The sequence below is a fragment of the Crocodylus siamensis genome, chromosome 5 (assembly GCF_052110815.1).
Source record: "Crocodylus siamensis isolate JL-2025a chromosome 5, ASM5211081v1, whole genome shotgun sequence".
Classification (NCBI taxonomy): Eukaryota; Metazoa; Chordata; order Crocodylia; family Crocodylidae; genus Crocodylus; species Crocodylus siamensis.
In genome coordinates, this window is record NC_143399.1 from 28,211,880 (window position 1) to 28,234,826 (window position 22,947).

At 47.1% G+C, this 22,947-nt stretch overlaps 2 protein-coding genes and 1 long non-coding RNA gene across 4 annotated transcripts; 1 reads left to right on the forward strand and 2 right to left on the reverse strand.

Moving 5' to 3' along the window:
* Positions 1 to 786: 786 nt before the first annotated feature.
* On the reverse strand, positions 787 to 4,591 carry C5H1orf52 (chromosome 5 C1orf52 homolog). The gene is made up of 3 exons (XM_090049565.1): positions 4,129 to 4,591; positions 3,437 to 3,644; positions 787 to 1,346 (listed from the first exon to the last, which is right to left on the reverse strand). Exons 1-3 carry the CDS (start codon positions 4,411 to 4,413, stop codon positions 1,270 to 1,272), a joined length of 570 nt encoding a protein of 189 aa, XP_089905691.1. The 5' UTR covers positions 4,414 to 4,591; the 3' UTR covers positions 787 to 1,269.
* Positions 4,592 to 6,019: 1,428 nt separating this feature from the next.
* Positions 6,020 to 20,396, reverse strand: BCL10 (BCL10 immune signaling adaptor). 2 transcript variants are annotated; one of them, XM_090048716.1, is made up of 3 exons: positions 20,209 to 20,396; positions 14,928 to 15,216; positions 6,020 to 9,021 (listed from the first exon to the last, which is right to left on the reverse strand). In XM_090048716.1, the coding sequence occupies exons 1-3, from the start codon at positions 20,287 to 20,289 to the stop codon at positions 8,654 to 8,656; spliced, it is 738 nt and encodes a 245-aa protein (XP_089904842.1). In that variant the 5' UTR covers positions 20,290 to 20,396; the 3' UTR covers positions 6,020 to 8,653. The 2 variants fall into 2 exon arrangements, with proteins under 2 accessions (XP_089904842.1, XP_089904843.1); XM_090048717.1 differs by lacking the exon at positions 20,209 to 20,396 and adding an exon at positions 19,632 to 20,030.
* A 177-nt stretch (positions 20,397 to 20,573) lies between these two features.
* LOC149863647 (uncharacterized) lies at positions 20,574 to 21,609 on the forward strand. The gene is made up of 2 exons (XR_016442555.1): positions 20,574 to 20,693; positions 21,220 to 21,609. It is a non-coding gene; the product is annotated as an uncharacterized LOC149863647 (long non-coding RNA).
* The last annotated feature ends 1,338 nt before the right edge of the window (positions 21,610 to 22,947 follow it).

A 22,947-nucleotide genomic window follows, 5' to 3' on the forward strand; every position in this document is an offset into this window, starting at 1 on the left:
GCTATTGGCAACAGTGATTACAAGTAAAGGAAATCGGGTGACAATTTTTGTATGTTTGCATTTCACCATCTTGTTTTTCATTTTGATTTAAAAAAAAAAAAGCAGCAACATCCCCATTCAGTAATACTGAAAAAATTTCCTGATGTATTAATTAGGCTCATAAGGCACTGGCTCAGGTAACAAGCACGTAAGTTTCAAACACTAAATTTCACTGTTTACATTTTTTGAAGGCCATAGTCCTGAAGGAAACAGTACATCTGTTTATTACACATTAAACCGCGAGGCATCTGTCAAATCTCTATAATAGGGGTTTTCAACCTTTTTGGATCAGTATAACCCTAGCGGCCAAACACCAAGCAGTGTACCCCTGGTGGCTGGATGTGGCACAGGCACGACCTGGCCGGCCAGGGAGCAGCAGAGGCAAGCAGCTGGTGCACAGCTGGATGTGGAGCAGGGCAGGGGGGAGGGGCTGGCACATGACCGGATGCAGTGGGGGCAGGGGGGCACATAGCTGAATGTGGAGTGACAGTTGCTGTGTGCAAGCTTCCTCCTCCCCCCACACCCGGCTGGGTGGGCAGCACCTACGTGGCAGCACGGGATTGTGCATGGCGGCGGTCCATCCCCGCCCGCACGTACCCCCTAGGGCCTTCTTAAGTACCTCCAGGGGTATGCATGCCCCTGGTTGACAACCCCTGCTCTATAACTTACTACTGAAATGCACACAGCACAGAATTTGTCCCTTGAGCTCATTAGGCATACAATGCAATAGTTATACCACAAGTTTTCAAATGTAGTTTTATTTCACTGATCTATATATATTCTTTACATACATTTTAAAACACCATAGTTCAAACATGTATCACAATACATTACTTAAAACATTTTAAAGATACGTTCCTTTATAAAAGGTTTTAACACAATGGAAGATCAGTCAAGAAAAATTTACACCAAAAGTCAGCATGTTTCTCGATAAATAGAATACTGCAAAGCCCTACACCTTGCACGAGCACACGTATTCATCACAATACTTTAAGAGACTCTGTTTTAAATAAGTGGACTTAATTTTCATTCAGAGGATGCAAGTTTCTATCACAACACTGATCCATTGACTCTTTGTGCTTTTCAAATGACAAACATTTTACAGAAATAAAAATTCCTTAAACAGCAGGTGATAGAAAGTGAGTGAAAGAACATTTGTCTCCCATTCCAGTAGTGGCATCAAAGTTCACAGAAATTTTCATTAGGGCCAAATGCAGTAAGTCCCGTTTATTACTTCCTCTTTTTTGTCTGCTCCCCAGTGTCCAGTTTGCGTTTTTTAGCAGAAGCTGGTTCATCCTTTTCATCATCTTTAAATAAAAGACAGCATTAATCAATGCAGGCACAATATGCAAACTCAAGCTGGCAAGTTCAATATCTTTTGTCATATATCCTTATCCTCCTGCCAGAAAAAGCCATATTTTACCATATTTGGAGGCTGCCAAAATAAAGGAGCATTTGATAACATCCTCATTCTTGGAATGTGTTAAAGTCACACAGAAGAGCACAAAAGTCACACCAACATATTCTTTGTATTATCAGAGTGCCTAGGGGTCAAATCAAAATAGGATCCCATTTTGCTAGACACTGAAGAGAGTCCTTGCTCCAAGAAGCTCCTATTTTAAGTAGACAAAGGGTAGAAACAGAAACAGACAAGCAGACTCTGATCATTTACAAGTGGCATTCAGTTCATTTCACTTTTTAAATTTTTTGACTGGGGATTCATTAGGAGGGATGAAGGAGGACAAGGTAGGAGGAAGAGAAAGAAGGAGGGAGACATGAAGGGCAGGTGGGGGAAGGAGTGGAAACAAAAAGAGCCATCTGTATGTGGGAGGTAAAGTCCAGAGTGACAGACTGAAGTAAGCAGTCTAATGACATCTCTAGATGATGTTCCCTTTGACAAAGGTCTCAGTGAGAAAACCTAAAATGCTCTACAGATACCTGAAATTCTATCAGAGCCGTTTCAAAAGAATAATTTCCTAGTCTTAGCACCATTCTCTACAGTTTGTCATAAGCTATCTTTATTTTCATGCAAAAGGCAAATATCCTCATATTCAGCCAAATTTAAAATACTTCAACCAACACCTGCTCCACTCTATTTTCTGAATTCTTACAGCCCTAGCCATCAAAGCTTACACCAAGACATTTGGGTGGAAGAGTATACTCTGACTGCTTTGTTTTGTATTTTTTTTAAAGTTTTGACCGTATAAACCCTCAATTCAAACTTTAAGATGAACAGAAAAGGATTACAGATAAAATATGGAAATAAAAGTTCTCCAGCATCTGTTGTCATTTCCTAGTTCTGCTAATGGTATCAGGAATCCAAGTGCCTTTTTGGCAGCCTCAGTTCAGGCCCAGAGATGGCATCCATCTACCCTTGCAAATACTCCTCAGCCAGCATGATTTTAGAGAGAGAGAGAGGGAAGTAGTGAGGCAACCAGATATGACTGCTCTAAAGAGACTGGTACAGGGGGAGGAAGAAAAACATCCTACCAGTGCCCTTGCTCAAAGATTTCTGTAGCAGAGCCTACTTGTCTACACCACCTTTAACACATCTTGCTTTTCAGAACAAATGCCGTTACTATGCAGATCCACACATCCTGATGCGACTGTGGAAAGCACGACCATGTTATAACATGCCAACACAAGGAGAAAATAGCAATGCAAGGCAGACCACCCCGTCAGTGATGTAGAAGGAAGTAGTAAGCCACATTAATGATGTGTTAGAGCAGCAGATTTTTAATGGACTGTCCTGAATTCTTTGGCCATCAATGGTTTCAAGTCCCAATCCATGAAATTTTGGTCCCTAACACTGCAGGCAACTGTACAAGCATCTAACTCCTTTACAGTCCTCTACATAATAATATGCTAAATTATTATGGTTGTCTTATCTTCCCCATGATAAAACTGTAGTCTGAATGATAAAGCTTAATATGATAAAAACATTAAATTTAATAAAAGGGAAGCTTCAGGATTTTGGTACAGAATCTGAGCAAAACACCACTGAAACCTCCACCCAGCCACAGAGAAGCAATCAACACAGTACAACTCCCCGGATTTTAACTATGAAAAAGCTTACAGATTAGCATAAGATTGCTTAGGAAAAAAAAGATATTATCCTGATATATTTTTATCTTAATAGCTATTCAGAAAGCTGATTCAAATCATGATAATCTTTTAGTTGACTAGAAGGATTATTTTTATTGGACTTTCATATGCAATTCTTTATCTTCTTAGGCCTTTGACAAACAATTTAGTATTTTAAATATATATTAGATAACCTTTCGTAGGATCCAGGGGCAGTCGGGGGTGGGGAACGGAGGAAATTCAAACTTAAAAGGAGAATGCAGGAGTCACAGAACCACTAATTTTGGGGCCTTTTACCAGTTTACGCGATTACCTGATCCTGCTGGCTCTTGTTCCTCTTCTGGTAAGAATTTCACTTTGTTGGTCTGCTGTGGAGCATCATCACCGTTGTCCTCATAAATATTAGACCACTTTATTGCCATATCCAGCTCAGGAGGGGGAGGCGCCTTCTTTTCAGTGATGCTGTAGGTCTCAGGTGGGGGCACCGCGTTGGTCTTCCACACCTTGAACTCTTTAGGAGGCTGCGGAAGTGAGCACAAGATGCCATTTACTGGGCCACAGAATCAGAGAAGCAGGCCTGGAAGGGACATCCCCTCCAGAGGTCCCCAGCCCTGTCCAACCCATCACCTGAGCTCCATGTACCACTACTGTCACCCCGCAACAGACCCAACGCCCAGGCAGGTCAACTAAGGGGGACAGCAACCCACGTCCTGCTTCTATGAAGCGCTGCCAATACATGCTGGAGAGGACCTGGGTAGACACCATACCCCCCACTGACCCCAGTCCCTACCCGCGGGAGAAAACTCCCTGACCCCGGTCAGGACAAGCCCCTCCAGCGGGGGCCTCTGGCACTGGCACAGCCCGAGGGAGACTCAGGAACTAGGAGACACACGGGCCAGGCGGCGGGGGCAGCACAAGCCCGGGGGCGCCACTTCCTCCGTCAGAGCGGGCCGAAAGGAGTGTCGGCCGAGCCTGCCCAGGGCTTTCCCCGCCCCGGCCCCGCACCTCCTCGGGCGCGCGCAGCACGCGGCGGTCCCAGTCGATGTGGCGCTGCAGCGGGTTGCTGAGGAAGGCGGGCGGCTGCGACACCTTCCGGAACAGTTCGTCGGGCGGCGGCAGGCGCGGCCTCCGCCCCGGGCTCCCGCCGCCCGACCCCGGCCCCTCGCCGCCTGGCCCCGGCCCCTGCGCGCCCGCGGGCCCGGCCGACTCCGAGTCCGACGAGTCCGAGCTGCTGCTGCCGCTGCCGTAGGCCGCGAAGTAGCCGAGCGGGTCCTTTCCCTCCGCCGCCATGGCGGGGCCTGGCCGGGCCGGGCCGGGCCGGGCAGCCCGCGCGGAAACGCGGCCCCGCCGGGCCGGGCCGGAAGAAGCGGCAGCCGCTGGGAGCCCAAAGGCCCCTGGCTCCGGGGCAGGCGGAGCTCGGCTGCGCCCGGTCTGGGCCTCCTCGCTAGCAGGGCGGAGCCGTTTCGGAGGCCGCCCCCTCGTGTGCACTGTTTGGGCCACAGAGAAACGGGAGCTCAGGCCGGAGGCCTCAGCTTAGGTCGTGACCCCGCCGGGCAGCGCTTCCTGCCACGCGCGCCCCTCTCGCCTCCCCGACCGCAAGGAGGCTTCAGTCCGCCCGAGGTCAGCTCGTGCCATTGCACGATTCTCGAGACATTTCCCGTAGCTTGGGCAGGTCCAAAACCGAGGCGGTTTCGCTTGCCTGTCACACGGTAACCGCTGTGGTCTGCCAGGACCTTCTTTAGAGAGAACTAAACCATGAACCACCTCAACCTTTCTCAGTGCCTCCTGCCCATTGAATCGAAGCGAATCACACTGCATCGAAACGGGTCCATGCAGCCCCATACTCTGGTCTCAAGTACCAGGTGCTTTATAGAGTAGGAGTGCTGCGTGTAAGGGCTGAGAGCTGGATCGGGCAAACTCCTTTGGCCTGTGGGGCCCTCAGGGAAGCCGAGAATTAGGGCTGTGCAAAAACAGCACTTCTGCTTTGAGGGAACAGTGTTTCATATCAAGTTGCGTTTCATTTTGAAGCACTTCAAAATGTTTCGAGTGCCTTTGTTCTGTTTTGAAGGCTTTTGTTTCATTTCAATTTCACTGTTTCGAGCTAAAACACATTGAAACAGCTTTGAAACAAAACACGGGAAATTTTGCACAGCCCTGAGAATCCACCCAATTATACGCACCAACTCTACCAGAGCTGTATTCAAGCTTTTGCCCTGTGGGCAGGAGTGGCACAGCTAGCAGCCTGCAAGGCACCAAGGGGCCTGAAATTTGGCGGCAGGGGAATACCAATTACTGCTGCCACTACCCCCCCCACTACCAAACTCTTGGACCCATGGAGAGCCATGTGGGCCAGAGGACCTGGCTGACTCCAAGGCTATAGAGCACCCCCACTCTACATCCTGTGGCAGAACATTTCCTATGCTAAATTATGCACTGCAACCTGCTCCTTTTCTAATTAGTTTCCCATATGCTTGAAGGTTTGTGGTTTTATCAGCTGAATAAAATTGTTTCAACTAAATAAGGAAATGGGCTCATAGTAGCTATGCATTAGTCCTAAAAGTAACAACCACAGGCCTAAATTCATTTCTAGCCCCTCACCTTCTCTCCAACAGCACTGGAGGAGGAAGACCATTCAGCTGGTGGACAAATGGATCAGTGAGTGCTTAACCTTTTTTCAGTCAAATCAGGTTATACCAATTAGATACCTATTCCCATAAGCATCTGTTCTGAGACACAGAATTGACAACATTTTCTTGCATTGTTCTCTAAATTAAACCAGGTAAGTCAGCCTGTTGAAAAAAATATATGGGTACTTAGGGTGGGTGCCTCAGACCAAAAGACAATGTTTATTTATTTATTTCAATTTTTAAAATAATAGTTGTGGAGAAGTACCAAATAGACAAGTATGCAAAATTTTTTATTTCACGATAAAAATCTCACATTTAAAAGTACACCAATTCCAAGTATTTGGTCATATTATACACATTTGTTTAAACAGTGATCACCGTACGTGTAGACTGTGCAGTATACATCATATTCGTTACTGGTATTTGTTCAAGATTTGTTAGCTAACTAATACCTATCTTGAACTGATACATATTCTTGCTTTATGAGGGGTCCCAACCTTCCTCTCATTTAAGGAAATTCCAAAAGGGGGTGGGAGAGGATGAATTTAACACAGAATATTATCTTATCCAAAATTAAGCACTTCAGCTCCTATGCATTTCCTCCTGCTCCCAAAGGAGTTTTTCTGTTTTTAAGAGGAAGGGCATTGGTTGGTCCCTGGAAGTGAAGAGAATTCTCGGGATTAGCTCCAGGCTTAGTTTGTAAGCACAAGTTCCACAAACCCTTCCAACAAGGGAACTCCAAAATAAATTATGAGATTTTATGAATTATGCAGGTAAAGGTAACTGGAATGTTCAAATTGGAGGGGCATTTAAACATGCACAACTCCAGCCCAAGTCAATGGGATCTGCAGGTTTTTTAAAACCAGACACAAAGGGCCAATTTTTTTCAAAGGTATTTAAGCATATAATGCCCATTACAGTTAGTACTGGAGTATCCCTGAAAAATCTATCCCAGCATGTCTTAAATAGATGGGAAACAGAAGAAGACTGCTATATACATTAATAAGAGCCCGTATTTGTTGTCACATGCAAGCTTCTTCGTTAATATACTTGAGATGTTTCCATAGAATAATCTCCTTAATCTCGACAGACCTGCACACATTTACAGGCCACTCTGCTGGCTGTGCTGAGGCCCAAGACATCAGCCTCCTTTAGGCCTCTGCAACACCAGAACCAGGATTAGAAAAGGAACATGGGCTTCAGAAAAAGCAGAACACTCCTGCAATAGTGCTTATACCAGCATTAGAATATTTTAAATATCCAACCTCAACTGAACTCGATAAACTAAAACAGTCCTTTAAAATATGCCTAAGAGCACTTTTCTCACTGCATACATAAGGTTAAGCTTCATTCTGCATTTATACACTTGATCATATCAACAGTCAGTTTTACAAAGCGAGTATTAGAACTGAAGAGATGTAAAGCACATGGTACCATAGCTGGCAATCTGAGAACTCTCCCATGTTAAAAATAATTTTAAAACTATGTTTTGGACTCTAAGCCACTTGCAATGTAAACGTGCTACTATATGGTGTGAATTTAACCACCTGGACTGCAAAACAACCCCTCAGTCTTCTGAGTAGTTTAGAGTGGTTACAGTACCTTACATTCTTTTCTAGAATTCATGACAATTCATTTTAAAAGTGCGACTCAAGCCAGTTATTTTGATATTTTACATAAAAAACATGATTTGGAGCCATGTGAAAGCATATTTAGCATATGCTAAACCAAATTAAAGTGATATCTGCATACTTTTCACTTTCATATCATCTGGATAAAGAGAGTTTGGAAAAAAGCATCAACATACTGCTACAGAGGGGCAAATTCTGGCTTGGCAATGAGTACGGACCTAAAGAAATTGCGACTCCGCATATTTACAGAAACTGCAATTTTGGGCAGGCTCTGCAATTTTGGCAAGCTTGCTACAAAACATTATTTAGTGGCAAGAGAAAAGGTTGGGAAGTCCTGCAGTCTTAGAGCACACAGGGAAGGGAGAGGGGCAAGGCAGGTCTGGCTGCAGCAGGAGCCACAGAGGCTGCCTCCACATCTGCTGTGAGCAAACCTGCCGCCCCACCCCCAGTTTAAGACTACATAGCTTCCTGGCCTTTTCTCTACCTGCCAGCAAACTGGGGGGGGGGAGGGGGGGAGGGGAGTTCTATTTTGCAGCAAGCCCACCAAAATTGCAGAGCCTGCCACTTAGGGATGGCACAAAACTGTGGCTTAATTACCTTGATTAAGCCATGGGAAGCCACTAATCTACACTTAATAAATGTATTAGTGGCTTCCCCAGGCTTAAATCAGGCTAATTAAGCTGCGGGTTGGGCAACACTGGGGAGGGGTGGGACTGATGGGGCTCCTTGGCCAAAGGCATGGTGCCACGCTCAGCCCGTCAAAATGGCAGCCAGCCCTAGGATCTGCCACAAAAATGGCTGGCCACTTCCTTAAGTTTGGTAGATCTCTAACAATGAGAGCTCCACATAAGGTTGGAGGCAGAGTTTCTCTCACACAGAAAAATAAGACTGTTAAACAAATTTAAACATTTAGAAACAGTAGAAAATTAGAATTCTAAAGTAATCTGCTTTTTTACAGGTTCTTTTTTAGCCTTCTTTTTTTCTTTGATTTTTCACAAAAATATACAATACAGCAGATTCCAGTAGTGCAGCTCAAGTATTTGCAGCCAAAGTTAAAATATGAAACCCAAAATATCAAGTTAAAACTAAAGTACAGCACCAGTGACGTTTTTAAGGCTTCCAAAAAGTAATGAAAACATTAGACAAAAGAGCTTTTTTAAAAAAAGATGTGTTGCAAATCACACACTATTTGTGCTAATTTGCAATTTCCACACCTATTCAAGCAGTGGACTCTTTGAAAGAAAAGGCTTTAAAAAAAAGTATCACTGAAGATCACTGCGGTAGAAGAGAACGTGATCTCAAAGGCAGGAAAAGATTGTCATTTGAGCTGGTACAGGCTTCTTGTTGTTCAGACTGCAGATCTGGAGGAAGAGGGGGTCCTCCAGGATCCCCAGGTCCTGGAAGAGTGGCTGAGAAAACTGTATTTTCTGCACTTCCCATTTCCACAACTGGTAGATTCATTGAACGAAGAGATGCAGCAGACATAAAGGCAGCTGTACTGAACTCTTCTTCTGTAAGATAAACATGGGTGGGTTCTTTGCCTTTTATTTTTTCATAGAAATTCGATTCATCAGAATATGACCTAGAAAGATTATTTGTTCCTCCATACAGTGAGGTCATACAGGTGCTACAGCTTAGACCTGCAATAAAAACCAGATTAAGTCTTATTACAAAACATTACATACTTAGGTTGCTTCTGCTTGTCTATTATTTCAGTGACATTAAGATTCCAATAGCCTTCCAGCTAGAGCAAGTATTAATGTTTTATCTGTGGGGATCACTTACTTTGGATTGCCTTGTAGGTCTGTCAGCTTTCCTCCCAACTTTGATTTTGTTAAATTCCCTTTGCAATTGACTACTTAAACACTGTAAACCCATGCACTCGAATTCTAGCCTAATCTGTCTTAGTGGGGTGAGTGGAGGGAGGAGAATCAGAATTATTTTCCTCTTTCTGTTGCAGGGTTTCCCATGCTCCGACACACCTTCTCATACCAAAAATGGCAGGTACAAGATTTTTACAGCATTACAGCTGAACAGATTGAACTATCTCCTACCATTCTTCAAGAATTTAACGTCAGAAGTAGCTTTGGGATCTTTGTTATTAGGGGATTTCAAAACTGGTGGATAAATCTAGATACTGGAGCTCAACTATGAAGCAGCCAGTTATTTACAAGTGCAGAGAAGAGAAGCACATAACCCAGTAACTGCTCAGTACCTGTGAAAAGTAGGCTACTTAAAATTAATGTTTAGAAGCCTTAGCTTGGGCTCTGAATTCATGATCTGCAAAGAGCTGTACCTTGTAGGAGACCATGGCTCATCAGCAGGGATCTGGGAGTTCACTTCGCTGCAGAAAAAACAGGATTTTCTCCTTTACAGAAGAAAAACCTGTGACACCGCAGGTTTCTCCTTGCAGGCTGACAGTGTTCCAGCCTGCAAGGGGCTACTTGGGGCTGAGGGGGAGTAGGAAGCAGCAATCGCCACATGCATGTGCATACACACACATGCACATGACAGGCAGGCAGTGTGGTGGAGAGCAGCTCCCACAGCTCACTCCAGGTGAGTCTATGGGGGCAAGGGTGGCACAGGTGACACATAGAGGGTCATGGGCCCCCTCCGATTTCTGTGTCCATGGCGGGGCACAGGGCTGCAGCCTAGCTGGACCAGCTCTGGGCAGGAGCTGCCTCTGCTACCCAGTAGGCAGGACCTAGCACAGGAAGGACTGCCATGCTGCCACTGCTGCCAAGGTGAGGTGCAAACCTCCATGCTGCCACTGTTGCTGTGCCTCACCTTGGCAGTGTGGCAGTCCCTCCCACATCAGGTTTTGCCCGCTGGGCTGCGGAAGCAGCTCCAGAGCTGGTCTGGTCCAGCTGCAGCCCTGGTGTGGGTGCAGAAATCTGGGGGGGGGGTACATGCACCCCCTTACATTGCCTGTCCCCACCATGCATCACCTGTGGTTACTTCCCTCCGTTCCTCACACACCGGGGGGGCTGGGATCTGGAGGCAGCAGATTGAGAGTAAGAGGCACCAGCGGGGCTGGGGGAGCTGTGGGTTGGGAGGTGCAACAGCATGAGTAGGGGAAGGGCAGCATATCAGGGCTGCTCAGCCCCACAAAGCAGCAAGAGGGACTGCCACAGCTGGATTGTCCTGGCAAACGAAGGAGGCAGAGAGAGCTCTGATTTTCCATGATAAAAATCCCAAAATCAAATACCAAAATGTGTAGGTATTTAGAATTTATTTTATTATAGCAATTGAGGCACTGGTAGGCTTCCAAATTGCTTTAAAATTGTAAATGTATATTAATAAAACACTGTATTCAACTGATACCTATCTATATAGTAGTGTTTTATTTAAATTGCAGAAAAATGTGGATTTGAGGCTTTTTAAAATCAGAGAACTGAGATTGTTTATCAGAGAATTTGGGATTTTTAAAACAGAAAAAAACCTCAGGAACCCAGCTCATCAGACAGTTAACTTTAATGCGTCTTTTCTAGACCAATGAAAAACAAGTGTTCCCTGAAAAAGGATTCACTTTGAGAAAGACAAGGCTTCACAAATGAAGGTGGTTTCTCCTTACCATACTCTGAAGTGAAGGACTTTGAGATAAGTAAAGGATTTATTTTGCGATAAAGTGTTCACACCTGAGAACAGGATGGTGATCCAGGCTGACCTAGACAGGCTCCGAAAATGGATGGATGAAAACCTGATGGCATTCAACACTGAAAAATGCAAGGTACTCTACCATGGGGGGAAAAAACCCAAAAGGAACTTGGGTGTCATAGATTTCATAGACATTAGGGCTGGAAGGGACCTCGGAGGATCGAGTCCAGCCCCCTGCCTGAGGGGCAGGAAGTCAGCTGGGGTCAAAGGACCCCAGCAGGGTAAGCATCCAAATTTCTCTTGAAGGTGTTCAATGTAGGTGCTTGCACCACCTCCGCTGGCAGGCTATTCCAGACCTTGGGGGCTTGGATAGTAAAGAAATTCTTCCTTACGTCCAGCCTGAAACGGTCTTGCAGTAGTTTATAACCGTTAACCTCATCATCTCTTGGGGCGCTCTGGTGAACAAACGCTCCCCCAGATACTGGTGGTCACCCCTGATAAACTTATAGGTGGCCATCAGATCGCCCCTGAGCCTGCGCTTTTCCAGGCTAAAGAGCTCCATAGCTCTCAGCCTGTCGTCATAAGGTCTGTTTTCCTGACCTCTGATCATGCGCGTGGCTCTTCTCTGCACTCTCTCAAGCTTCTCCACATCCTTTTTTGAATCGTGAAGCCCAAAACTGGACGCAGTACTCCAGCTGCGGCCTCACCAAAGCCAAGTACAAGGGGAGAATGACGTCCCAGGATTTGCCTGAGAAGCATCTATGGATGCAAGCCAGCGTTTTGCTCGCTTTACTAGCCGCAGCATCTCATTGAAGGCTCAGGTTCATCTTGTGGTCAACGATGACCCCCAAGTCTCTTTCGTCCATAGTGCCACTGGTCACAGTAGATGCCACTGGTCATAGGGCACCATGACGATTGACTTCTGTCAATTACCACCCTCTGGGTCCTACCACGGAGCCAATTTCCCAGCCAGCATATCGTGGTGGACCCAAGGCCATCATGATTGACCACAAGATGAATATAAGCCACCAGTGCGATGTTGCAGCTGGTAAAGCGAGCAAAACACTGGCTTGCATCCATAGATGCTTCTAAAGCAAATCCCAGGATGTCATCCTCGCACTGTACTTGGCCTTGGTGAGGCCGCAGCTGGAGTACCGCATCCAATTCTGGGCTCCATAATTTAAAAAGGATATGGAGAAGCTTGAGACAGTCCAGAGAAGAGCCACACGCATGATCAGAGGGCAAGAGAACACACCTTACAATGAGAGGCTGAGAGCCATGGGACTCTTCAGCTTAGAAAAGTGCAGGCTCAGGCTGGGGGCTGCCTATAAGTATATAAGGGGTGTGCATCATGATCTGGGGGAACGCCTGTTCACTAGAGTACCCCAAGGGATAACAAGGTAAAACGGTCACAAACTCCTCAAAGACCATTTTGGACTGGACATAAAGAAGAACTTCTTCATTGTCCGAGCCCCTGAGGTCTGGAACAGACTGCCGCCCGAGGTGGTGCAAACACCTATTCTGGACTCCTTTAAGAAACATTTGGACGTTTATATTGTTCGGATCCTTTGACCCCAGCTGACTTCCTGCCCCTGGGGCAGGGGGCTGGACTTGATGATCTTCTGAGGTCCCTTCCAGCTCTAATGTCCATGAAATCTATGAAATTTAAATTATTTTGGCATTTATCACTCTGGGTTCAATTCACTGGGGTCAAGACCTTGCCTGTTTAAGTGAAGCCGGAGGAAAAGTATACTCTGAAGAAGTCTGTTGAGTTGCACTACTGTAGATTTAGCTTCTTGTCTGTCTTGGGCTTCTTAGAACCAACTCCTAAAGTGGCTGGATCTTATAAGTTCTGCATTCACAGGCTTATTTTATGGTATAGTACAGTTTAAAAAGCATCCTGTCACTATGGCAAATAGTTTAAAGAGGAAATGCATGAGGAAAACATTATCGCCTCTCTCAAATTCTGCAATGTATTCTCATGGGAAGTAGTTTCACAAATTTAGCTGAACTAAAATAAAGCCACCCCCCGGATACCTTTCCCCTCCAAACCACGATCTGCATGCATCATAACTAGGGATCTGGGTTTTCTGTTGGTTTTGGAAAAACATGGATTTTCTCATTAAACACAGGAAACCTCAAGTTTCTCCTCACAGGTTGGCAGAGGGGCTGCTTGGGGCATGGAAGGAGGCTGATTGGATGCACAAAGCGTCATGTGCACATGTGTGTGCACACGTGCACGACAAGCAGTACAGCCAGGCAGTGGTGAAGAGCAGCTCCTCTAGGTGTTTACAGGCAAATCTATGGGGGGAGGAAGGGGGTAGACTGAGGCAGTGGGGGCTCACACCAAGCCCCCACAGTAAGGGAGGGAGTGGGGCAGGGTTGGCAGCTGGGGCTGGGGGCACTGCCCAGCCAGAGCAAGGCATAGTACCTTGGGCTGGGAATGTGCAGTCACAAGGCCTAGCCAGGGAGGAGGATGGAGCCAAAGGAGCTCATCTAGCAGGGGTGGGGGTGGCTCCCCACCACTGTGTGCACTCCTGAGGAGGGGATGAGCACCTTAGGGAGGCGTGAGGGGACATTACCACTCCAAATCTGTACATACACAACAGGGCACAGGGCTGCAGCCTGGCCAGACTGGCATCAGGCAGGAGCTGCCTCTGTAGCCCAGTGGGTAGGACCCAGCACAGGAGGGTGGATCCAAGTGGCAAGACTCACTGTGGCTGCTGCTGCCACCACCAGGACCCCCGTGCCAGCTACGCTGCCATGGAATGGGGAATGTGAGGAGGAAGGGGAGGGGGGAGCCTTGGCCTCACCTCCTCTGGCTGCCAGCCACTTGAGTGCCATACCACAACTCTACCTTGTTGTCATGGAACAGCCACCAGCACTCACTCAGGCCACCCTCACTCCCTACCCTCCCTACCTCCCCTCCAGGGTACAGCTGCAGCCTGGCACATGGATGGCTGATGGCAGGAGGAAGTGAGGACAGTGCATCCTCCTATGCCACAGCCCATCAGCTGTGCTGCTGGTGGTATGGCACTACTCCATGGCCACGTGACTTTTGCAGGGGTCTTGGTGGTGGTGGCAACAACAAATCTTACTGCATTGCTCCACCTTCTCATGCTGGGCCCTGCCCAGTGGACTGCAGAGGCGATTTCTGCCCCATGCCAGTCTTGCCAGGTGCCCTGTGCCCCGCTGTGGACGCACAAATCTTGGGGGGCATCTCCACCCCCCCCCATGTTGCCCTGATGTGTCACTTATGGTGTCATTTATGATCAGGCATCCCCCTGTCCCACACACCCCCTGGGGGCCGGGCAGCTGTGGGTTGGAAGTGAGGAGCACCAACACATCAGGGCTGCTCAGTGCCACAAAGCAGTGTGTGGGGGGAGGGAGGGGGAAAATAGCTGCAGCTGGACCTCTGAGCTCCGATTTTCCACAATAAAAGAAATCAAACACCAAAATATATAGGTGTTTAGAATTTATTATATTGACTGAGGCATTGGCAGGCTTTCAAATTGCTTTAAAATTGTAAATATATCAATAAAACATTGTGTTCAACTGATATCTACATATAATGGCATTTCATTTTAATCATAGAAAAACACCAATTTGAGGGTTTTTAATGAGAGAATTTTAGAATTTTTATAAAGAGATTTTTGGGATTTTTAAATAGAGAAAACTAGGATCCCTGATCATACTGCAATTCACTTTCGTGGTTATGCATCTCTATGATTAGCATGGTAAAAAACAGAAGACTCTACACTTGCCCCTTGGGGTTTAAGTACAAGTCTGACAGGACTGACTTGCCCTGCAAGATAAGACTTCAAAGGCTGAAACCCTGCTATCAAAGAAAAATGCTTAAAAAAAACAGTAAGGTAACATGACAGTTCTTTTGATTTACTTTTTACAGATATCCTCAAAATATCCTCTACTTTACTATTAAATAACTCACCTTTGAGAGCTTCAAGTTTTTCATTTTTGACCTTCAACACCACATCAGTTATCTTTTCTAAGAGGAAGTTCTGTGTTCTCTCTCGTCTGATAGATTCAATCAAAGTATCAAGTCCCTTTGGATTTTCTGCTAAATAGTCCAATAACTTGCCAGTTTTTTTCCTACTTGAGGGTCGACAAGAAATTTCTTCAGCATCCTCTCTAGTAAGAATTTTTTTTGATCGTAGGTAATCAAAGTGTCTCTCAGCTATGATTTTGTCACATAAATAAGGACGCATCCTTTCTAAAGCCTAAAAGAAAGACAGAAATAATATGCTAAAAAATAAATATGTCAATTTGAGATGTCATTATCTAGTGTATCAAGTAACATGTAAGAATCAGAGACCCGAGTGTCATTACATAACAGCCAGAGAGGCTTTTTCTCCCCTATGTAACTTTTACTGTACACCGACTTGCCACATGTATCTACCCAGAAATAATCTCAGGAGGGTGCGGGTCCCAGGGCAAAGCAGCCTGTGTGGGGCCACCCTCTCTGTCCCACAGCATATGTATGTCAGGGAGTGAAAGCCCCAGCACACCAGACATGGCGGGACAGGTGGGGGCCGGAGCTTCTGGCCAGAACAGGCAAAGAGCCATTCAACCCGCTGGGTGGGCTAAACTGCAGCTGCAACCTCTCCGCCTGGTTCTGCAGGGCCCCACAAAGCACAAGGCTGGCGCTGGTTGCCCCAATTCACACCCCCCAAGGACAGCCCTGTATCTACCCATGAGAAACCTTTCACATTTGACTAATTTTCCATTAAACCAAACTCAGTTGACAAATACATTTTAAATGTTAACCAGCAATAATGACTGGTAATTGAGGCTTAATCCCTCACCAGTGAGCTAGGTTAAGGATGGTTTGCCTTTAATCTATATATTTATGTCTGTTCAAAACAGACATTTGAATATGGAAGCATGACTTGATAAATATTAATTTGCCCTGTGTGACTTTCCTAAAAAAAAGGATAAATATTTACCATTTACAATATCACCGTAATGTTGGAGATTCATAATTCCACCAGGAAGTAACTGCTGCTGAGGAACTGACTAATGTTACTACGGTAAAAATAGTTATTTAGGGCTTTGGGTCTGCATTGTGTTTGTGCCTTAAAGAAAAAAATGGAAACTAAATTCTAATTTTATACAAACAGAAACAGTCAAACAAGGCCACATTTCATGTGTTTAAAACATGCTGATGCATGTTCTCTCTTCTCTCTCCCTCTCCATTGTACTGTGAAGGAGGGCCAGTGGGTCCTTAACGTATCATTATAGGTGTGCAAATGGAAAGGCAAATGGGTTTTCCTTATTTTTACCTTATATAAATTGTTCTTCTTTTGGCTTGAAAAAAGAAGTCTCTCATGCTCACACATACAAACATACAGAGGATATCAGAGAAATCAGAGAATGTATCTAATATATTACAGTTTTTTGGAAAGTGGAAGACAGAATTTTAAGCAGTTTTTCTAATCCTTAAACTATGTCTTATTTCTAATGAAAAGTGCCTCATGTCTCATTTCTTTGTCCCTGTACCAACCGCTATTCTTTCCCCTTCTTCATAAGCAAAGACATTCTCTGTCACCTGTATCGTATTTTCACTCTTTCACTTTGAGTTGCACCTTCAGGAGTAGAGTAGAAGCAAGACCTTATTTCACTACTCTCCTGTCAGTATTTTTTATTGTATGGAAGTTAAAAGAGGCTCAAAAATACACCACTTGTTGATTACCAAGTTGAATACCTCTCACAGCTTCCTTGGTCAATTAAGGGAAAAAGAGAAGTGGGGTGGGCAAAGAGGAAGAATTAAATAAAGTAAGGGGCTACACAGGTGCTTGCACTCTCAGAGACAAGTGTGAGACAAATGGACTCAAAATGCAGTTGAGGACAGAAGAAAAGTTTTTTTACTAAAAAGATGAGAACTTACTTTTCTAAGAAGGGCAGCAGTATTCCATCTATGGCAGCAATGTTGAGGCAAACATTTCATGAACTAGACCATGCATGGTCAACTCCCAGCGCAGTATCAACCCATCCATAGGGCTCTCCATGGGTCTGGAAATTTGGCAGATGGGGAACAGTGGCACCACTGCCCTGGTGCCAGATTTCCAGATCCACGGTGAGTCTCAGGCCCTGTGTGCTGGATCAGGAAAACATCTGCCAGCATGCAGGGCTGGCTGGGTCCAATCATGGCACACAGGGGCCAGCGCCAGGCCTCTGAGGCCCAGTCCCAGCACGTGGAGGCAGCACTGGAACCCAGGGCCAATCCTGACGTGGGGGGTGGAGCCAACTCTCAGGGGTCCAATCCTGGGGTATGTGGGTGTCACTGGGCCCCCCTCCCCACATTCCTTCCCTGTTATCCAGGATTGGGGTGAGGGGGGTGCCAGGCCCCAGGGCCCGATCCAGCCTGTGGACTAGCCCTGTGCCATTCACCTAGCCCACAGGGCCAAAAGGTTGCACTAGACAAGGGGTGGGCAAGATGTGGCCCGCCAGGCCATTCTATCCAGCCTGCAGCACCCCTAAAAAATTTAGAAAATGAACATTTATCTGCACTGGGCTGCCTGTCATGCAGCCCTCAATGGCTTGCCAAAACTCAGTAAGCAGCCCTCTTCCCAAAATAATTGCTTGCCCCTGCACTAGGCTGTACCTGAAGGACATCCAAAATACTTACCTCAAACCCGTAACAGACTTCTGCTCCAATTAAATAAGATGTTTTAAGGGATTCAAGAAAACCAGAGCTAAAAGCACAGGCCTTGCTAGGAAAGCTTATAGTAAACAGTTTACTGTACACATCAGTCCCACCCAGCAGCTTAATTTTTGCTGAAACTTTCCCTAGTATCCCCATAAAGACAAACACAAGATATCACGCATCATCAAAACCTGCAGAAGGCATGTGAATCTGCCTTCCTACACCTCCAGCCCCCCAGACCTCATGCTGATCTCTAGAGCTGGAAAGAGACTAAAACCCTGAAGCACAAAATTTAAAACATTTGTTTTCCACTCACATAATTGGATATTCTTGATGTCCAATATATTTTTGGAAGCTTAAATTCTTAATCCCAACTGGCATTTGGCCTGAGGCACAAAGCTTACAATGCTTTTGCAGAAATTGTAGTTCTATTAACCTCAAGCAGTATACACCTCCATTTTACATTTCCTCTAAGAGTGCCTCAGCAACTCTTATCAAACTGGGACTAGCTCCTACCTACTCAGAACAGTTTTAATAGCATCAGCTACTAACATCACTTCCTGCAGCACCTCAGGTTTCTGTACAGATCTCAGATCCAAGGACTGACTTGATCCAACTCTCATTAGCTATGGGCTTGACAAGATTACAGCTGAAGTGACATAACTATTGTTTTCCTTTGGGCAAAATTAGCAAGTCAGCACATCAAATTAAATTTAAAGGACTTACATTCAAGTCAGCACATATGCAATAAAGGATTATTCTTTAAGAAAGCAACCTCTAGTTAACTAGTGCAATATTTCTCTTGTGTTTCTTTAAAGAGAAGCAATAACAAAAAATGTTTCAGAAAATCATGACAGGCAAATTACATAAACACTGGACGATCTATTAAGAAAGTAAAACAAACACCTTCACTGAACTAATCAAAAAGTGGGAGATGAGGAAGAAAAAGATACGGATACACAACACTGAAAGCAAGTTAACCTGGTGGGCCACACAGAATCAGTAAAATTAATTTTTAAAAGGGAACCATTATGCAATGGTTAGAAAAACTGGGATTTAGCCTAGAGAAGAGACTACTGGGAAGAGTTAGAGAGGTCTTCCTAACACATAACCTAACAACAAAGATGGCTGAAACACTGGGAAAGATTATCTGAAGAGGCTGTGGAATTTGTCACTGAGGTTTTACACGTAGGTGGGACAAACATTTGGGATGTCAATCTTCAAAGTAGCCCTGGGGCCCACAGCCACTAGTGGAGGCCGTGGGCCCCAAGGGCTGTATATCCCCCACCCTGTGGGCCAGAGCCCCCCTGCTGCTGCTGTTCCCTGAGCCCGCCCCTTCACTGCTTAGCTCCCAGCTGCGCTGTGCCATTTAGGCATCCTGAGCTGCAGCCTCCCCCTGCACTGCCAGCTGTGCCATCCTATACCACCCCACCCCTTTAGACAGGGACAGTCGTAGGAAGGGGAAGCCAGAGGGAGGGGGCTCCAGGCTGCTACAGCAGCTGGAATTATGGGGGGAGCTGCTGCCCTGTGAGAGTCCAGGAGCCAAAACGTAACCCCTTGTTGACTGCCAGTGGGACAGCCCTAGTTTAGAAGACAGAGATGACTCTGCCTTGAGCACCCAAACCAGATCAGGGTCGTCAAACTTGTAGGATCTAGACCACGAGGCTAACTTTGCATACAGATCCAAACCTGCCTCCAGCAAGGGGAAAGGGAGGTGGGTGACACAGCCTGGGGTTCACCAACTATGGATCTAGGCCCTGGCTCCACCCCTGCTTGCCCCACCCCCAAAACCCTGGCAAGTCCTGAGCCTTCCTGCAGTCTGGATGACTTGGCTCTAAAGGTTGAGGCTCTGATGCCCCTGAAGTGAATTTCTTAGTCACTTCCTGTTCTTTTTCTCCCTGTTATTCTAAACCACGCGCTACAAACAAACAGATGGGCCAGAGTATTAATTTTCACAACCAAAATGCCTCACACACTTCATGTACTTACCTCAATGCTTTCGCTCACCTCAGCAACATCCCAAACGAGGCAGCTGCCACTGCTGCACTCCTGCCAAGGAGCAGTTCAGTCTAGCTGAACCGACCTGACCTGCGCCATTCTGCTCTGCACAATGCAGGAGCGTCTCCCACCGCCTCCTTTCGGGCGTGGCCGGGCACCTGCTGCCGCCTTCCCCTTTGCAGCTGAACTGCCACAGCTGTAAAGCTTGGGGCTTTCCCTCCCGCTCCCCCTGAGCAGCCCGCACCCCTCCCGGCAGGTGCGGAGGGGGGGCTCACCGCGCAAAGAGGGCCGGGAGGGTCCCCACGCCCAGCAGGCACCAGCGCCGCGGAGGTGCCTGCGGGTCTGGAAGCCTGCAGCGGTGGCGGCAGCCCTTGGCCCCTGCCCCGCCCCTCTCTTCGGCGGCTGCTCCCCCCCACACCTGCGGAAGCGGCGCCGGGGCAGCGCCAAGACCCCGGGCCCCGCCCTGCCTGGGTACGAGCGGGAAGCGGCGCTGGGCCCCGCGGGGAGCCCGGCGGCGGCAACGACCTGCCCGGCGGTTGGTCGGGGGGGGGAAGAGCGTGTCGCTTACTTCCTTTTTCACCTCCGCCATCTCGTCCTCCGTGAGCGGCCGCGCAGACCCCGGGCCCGGGCCTAGTCCCGGCCCCTCCATGGCGGAAACCCCCGCACTGGCCGCTTCCGGCTCAGCTCAGCGCCGCGCCGGGCCCCGCCCACGTCCGGGAACGCCCCCCCGCCTCGGTCTCGGCCCGGGGGCGGGGCGTGAGCCGGAGCCTGGCCGCGGGGCGGGGGCAGGCCGGCCGGGGCAGAATTAGCCCCGCATCGCTTGCGGGCCTGGCTGCTGCTGTTTCCCCTCCAGGGCTGAGAAAGCTCTAACTCTCCCCCCCCTGCTTGAAACAGGAAAACACTCGTCCAGCTTTAGGATTCGTTCCCAGTGTAGACAAGGCCTTCCCAACCCTTGAGCCGCAGGAATGGCGGGCGGGGTCACCGACCAACTTTAGAAAAGGATTCTCTTTTTAAAGGAGAAAAACGTGGGAAACGGCGGCTTTTTCCCTGCAGGTTGGCAGAGCTCGGGTCTGCGAGGGCGCCACTGGGCCGAGCGAGGGGCACGGGTGGGGGGCTGGCACTGATGTTTACAACGGGCCCTGGTACAAGAGGGCTGAGAGTCACCGCTGCTTTAGAGGAAGCTGCCCCTGAAGCTCTCCGCAGCCACCGATGGAAATCAAGCTATAAACAACGGTGTCTAAGACAGCTTCAGCTATAAGCAACTGTCCCCAAAGATGTCAAGGACCACGGCTTTAATGGCTTTCCATTAAGGAAACCAGAAGCGAGGAGGCAGGCACTGTGATCCATCTAAAAGAAATGTACATCTTTTGTGGGGTGGAAACAGCGAATTCATTTCTTGAATGGCCTGATACTCCCTTGCTTACATATGATTATCAGGACTGTCAATGCTTCCAAATTTGGAAGGCGATAAAAAGTGAATTCACAAGTAACATACCAACCCTACTGAATGCTCATCTGTACTTGAAAGGTCAGTATTGAATGGTTTGGTGGTGATGCAAGCTTTTAACCCTTATTACAGGACAAAGAGGTATGGGGATGTAGAAGAGTGCTGATTATAAGGATGGGAAAACACTGATATTGACGGAGGAAAGAGATAGAAATCCCTGCAAGTGGAATTAGACAAGGGGACAAAGGCCAAATCAGATTCAGAAAACATCTCTGACAGGCAAAAATATTGGAGAAAAATGCTATGAAAAGAAAACACAGAGGAGGCAGTCTCAGGGGAAAATATGGAAACCAAGGAAAACGTATCAAGGAGCTGAAAAGTGGGAAAGAAAATTGGAAAGCAGGCACAAAAGACAAAGACACATGGAAAATAATTTTGTTATAGAAAAGCTGCTTTATAAATTGTCATATCAATACTTTAATGGTGACTTTATATATAACAAAATAAATGAAGCATGATTCAGCTTTGGATGTTATGCAGATTCTTTCAGAAATACTGGAGGGGACATGATTAACCTAAGCTGATGACTGCAAAAAATTTGGGAAGTTTCTTATTACATGTGATTAATGAAACTAGTCGCTAGAGGTCACTATTGTGCCACATAATCTTTTTTCCATTATAACTAAACTTTTAATTAAAATTTCTATTGCTGCAACTTCAGCACTTGAGGTGACTACATAGCTGGCACAGTGACACTTCAGCTCCTCAGTGATCTCACTTTGCTCGGAGCAGGTCAACCTGACACAAAGATTAAAATACTGGTAAATACTACAGTCTGTCTATGCCAGTGATTCTCAACCAGAGTGCAGTGGCACCCTGGGGTGCAGTGAAAAGGAGCCACAGGCTTATGTCACTTTTGTGGCTATAGGGGTGGCATGGAGGCCACAGGGATGGCACCCAGCTTAGACTCTTGTAAGGGTCAGAGACCCCAGGGAGATGAGCAGAATGAGGGCAACCTTGCCTGAGGCAGGGACCCTCAGGGGGCTGCACAATAGCAGCCTTGCTCAGGTCAGGGAGCCCCAGGGCTGCCACTAGAGATCAGGGCCCAAGGGCCTGAAGCCTGAAAGGGCAAAACCAGGACCCAAGAAGGCGAGACCAGAGGAGCACAGAGCACAAGAGAGCAAAACCAGGGCTGGGGCTCAGAAGCCAGGGTCTAGGGCAGTGGACCTCAGCTGAAAGGCACAGCCAGTGTAAGACCCACAGGGCATGGGCATGGCTAAGGTGGAGGGCACAAGAGATCTGAGGGACTGAGGCTTACTCTGGCCCCTGGGTGCTGTAAGTTCATCAAGGGATGTTGGCGAGGTAGACAAGAGAGGGCACCTCAAGGAATCAGAGTGGGGCACGAGTTGCTTGGCCTCTAGGTGGCATCAGGACTGTCCTTGGGGCAAGCACCTGCTACAGATGCCTTGAGATTCTTTCAAGGGTAATGCTGGGTGCCACACAATGTTAGCATTGTTAGGTGTGCAAACATGATTCAAAAGAGAAACAGAGATTTCAAACTGGAATCTGGGGGTGCCTATACACATGCTCTCCTGCACTGTGATTCGACTCAGTTAATCAAGTCTACTGGAGCACACTAATTAGAATGCTCCAACGGGCTGCAGCGTCTCGTATTCAGCATCTCAATGGCAGGGGCACTTTAATTAAAGCCTGTCAAACATTAGTTAACGCGCCAATGTGGCCATTTTGAAATGTGAGGAGCTGAATACATGAGCTGCTGTGGTTTAAGTTAGAGCAGCTCCCAAGAGCCAATCTAATTGAAACATGCCCCTCCCCCTGCCAACCTGGAGCTCATGTAGG

Coding starts and splice junctions, on each gene's coding strand:
- C5H1orf52 (XM_090049565.1), bottom strand. CDS start 4,413: ATGGCGGCGGAGGGAAAGGACCCGCTCGGCTACTTCGCGGCCTACGGC. Junction 3,645..4,128: donor TGCTGCGCGCGCCCGAGGAG/GTGCGGGGCCGG, acceptor TCACTTCCGCAG/CCTCCTAAAGAGTTCAAGGT. Junction 1,347..3,436: donor ACAAGAGCCAGCAGGATCAG/GTAATCGCGTAA, acceptor TTTTATTTAAAG/ATGATGAAAAGGATGAACCA.
- BCL10 (XM_090048716.1), bottom strand. CDS start 20,289: ATGGAGGGGCCGGGACTAGGCCCGGGCCCGGGGTCTGCGCGGCCGCTC. Junction 15,217..20,208: donor TGGCGGAGGTGAAAAAGGAA/GTAAGCGACACG, acceptor TCTTTCTTTTAG/GCTTTAGAAAGGATGCGTCC. Junction 9,022..14,927: donor AAAACTTGAAGCTCTCAAAG/GTGAGTTATTTA, acceptor TTTTTATTGCAG/GTCTAAGCTGTAGCACCTGT.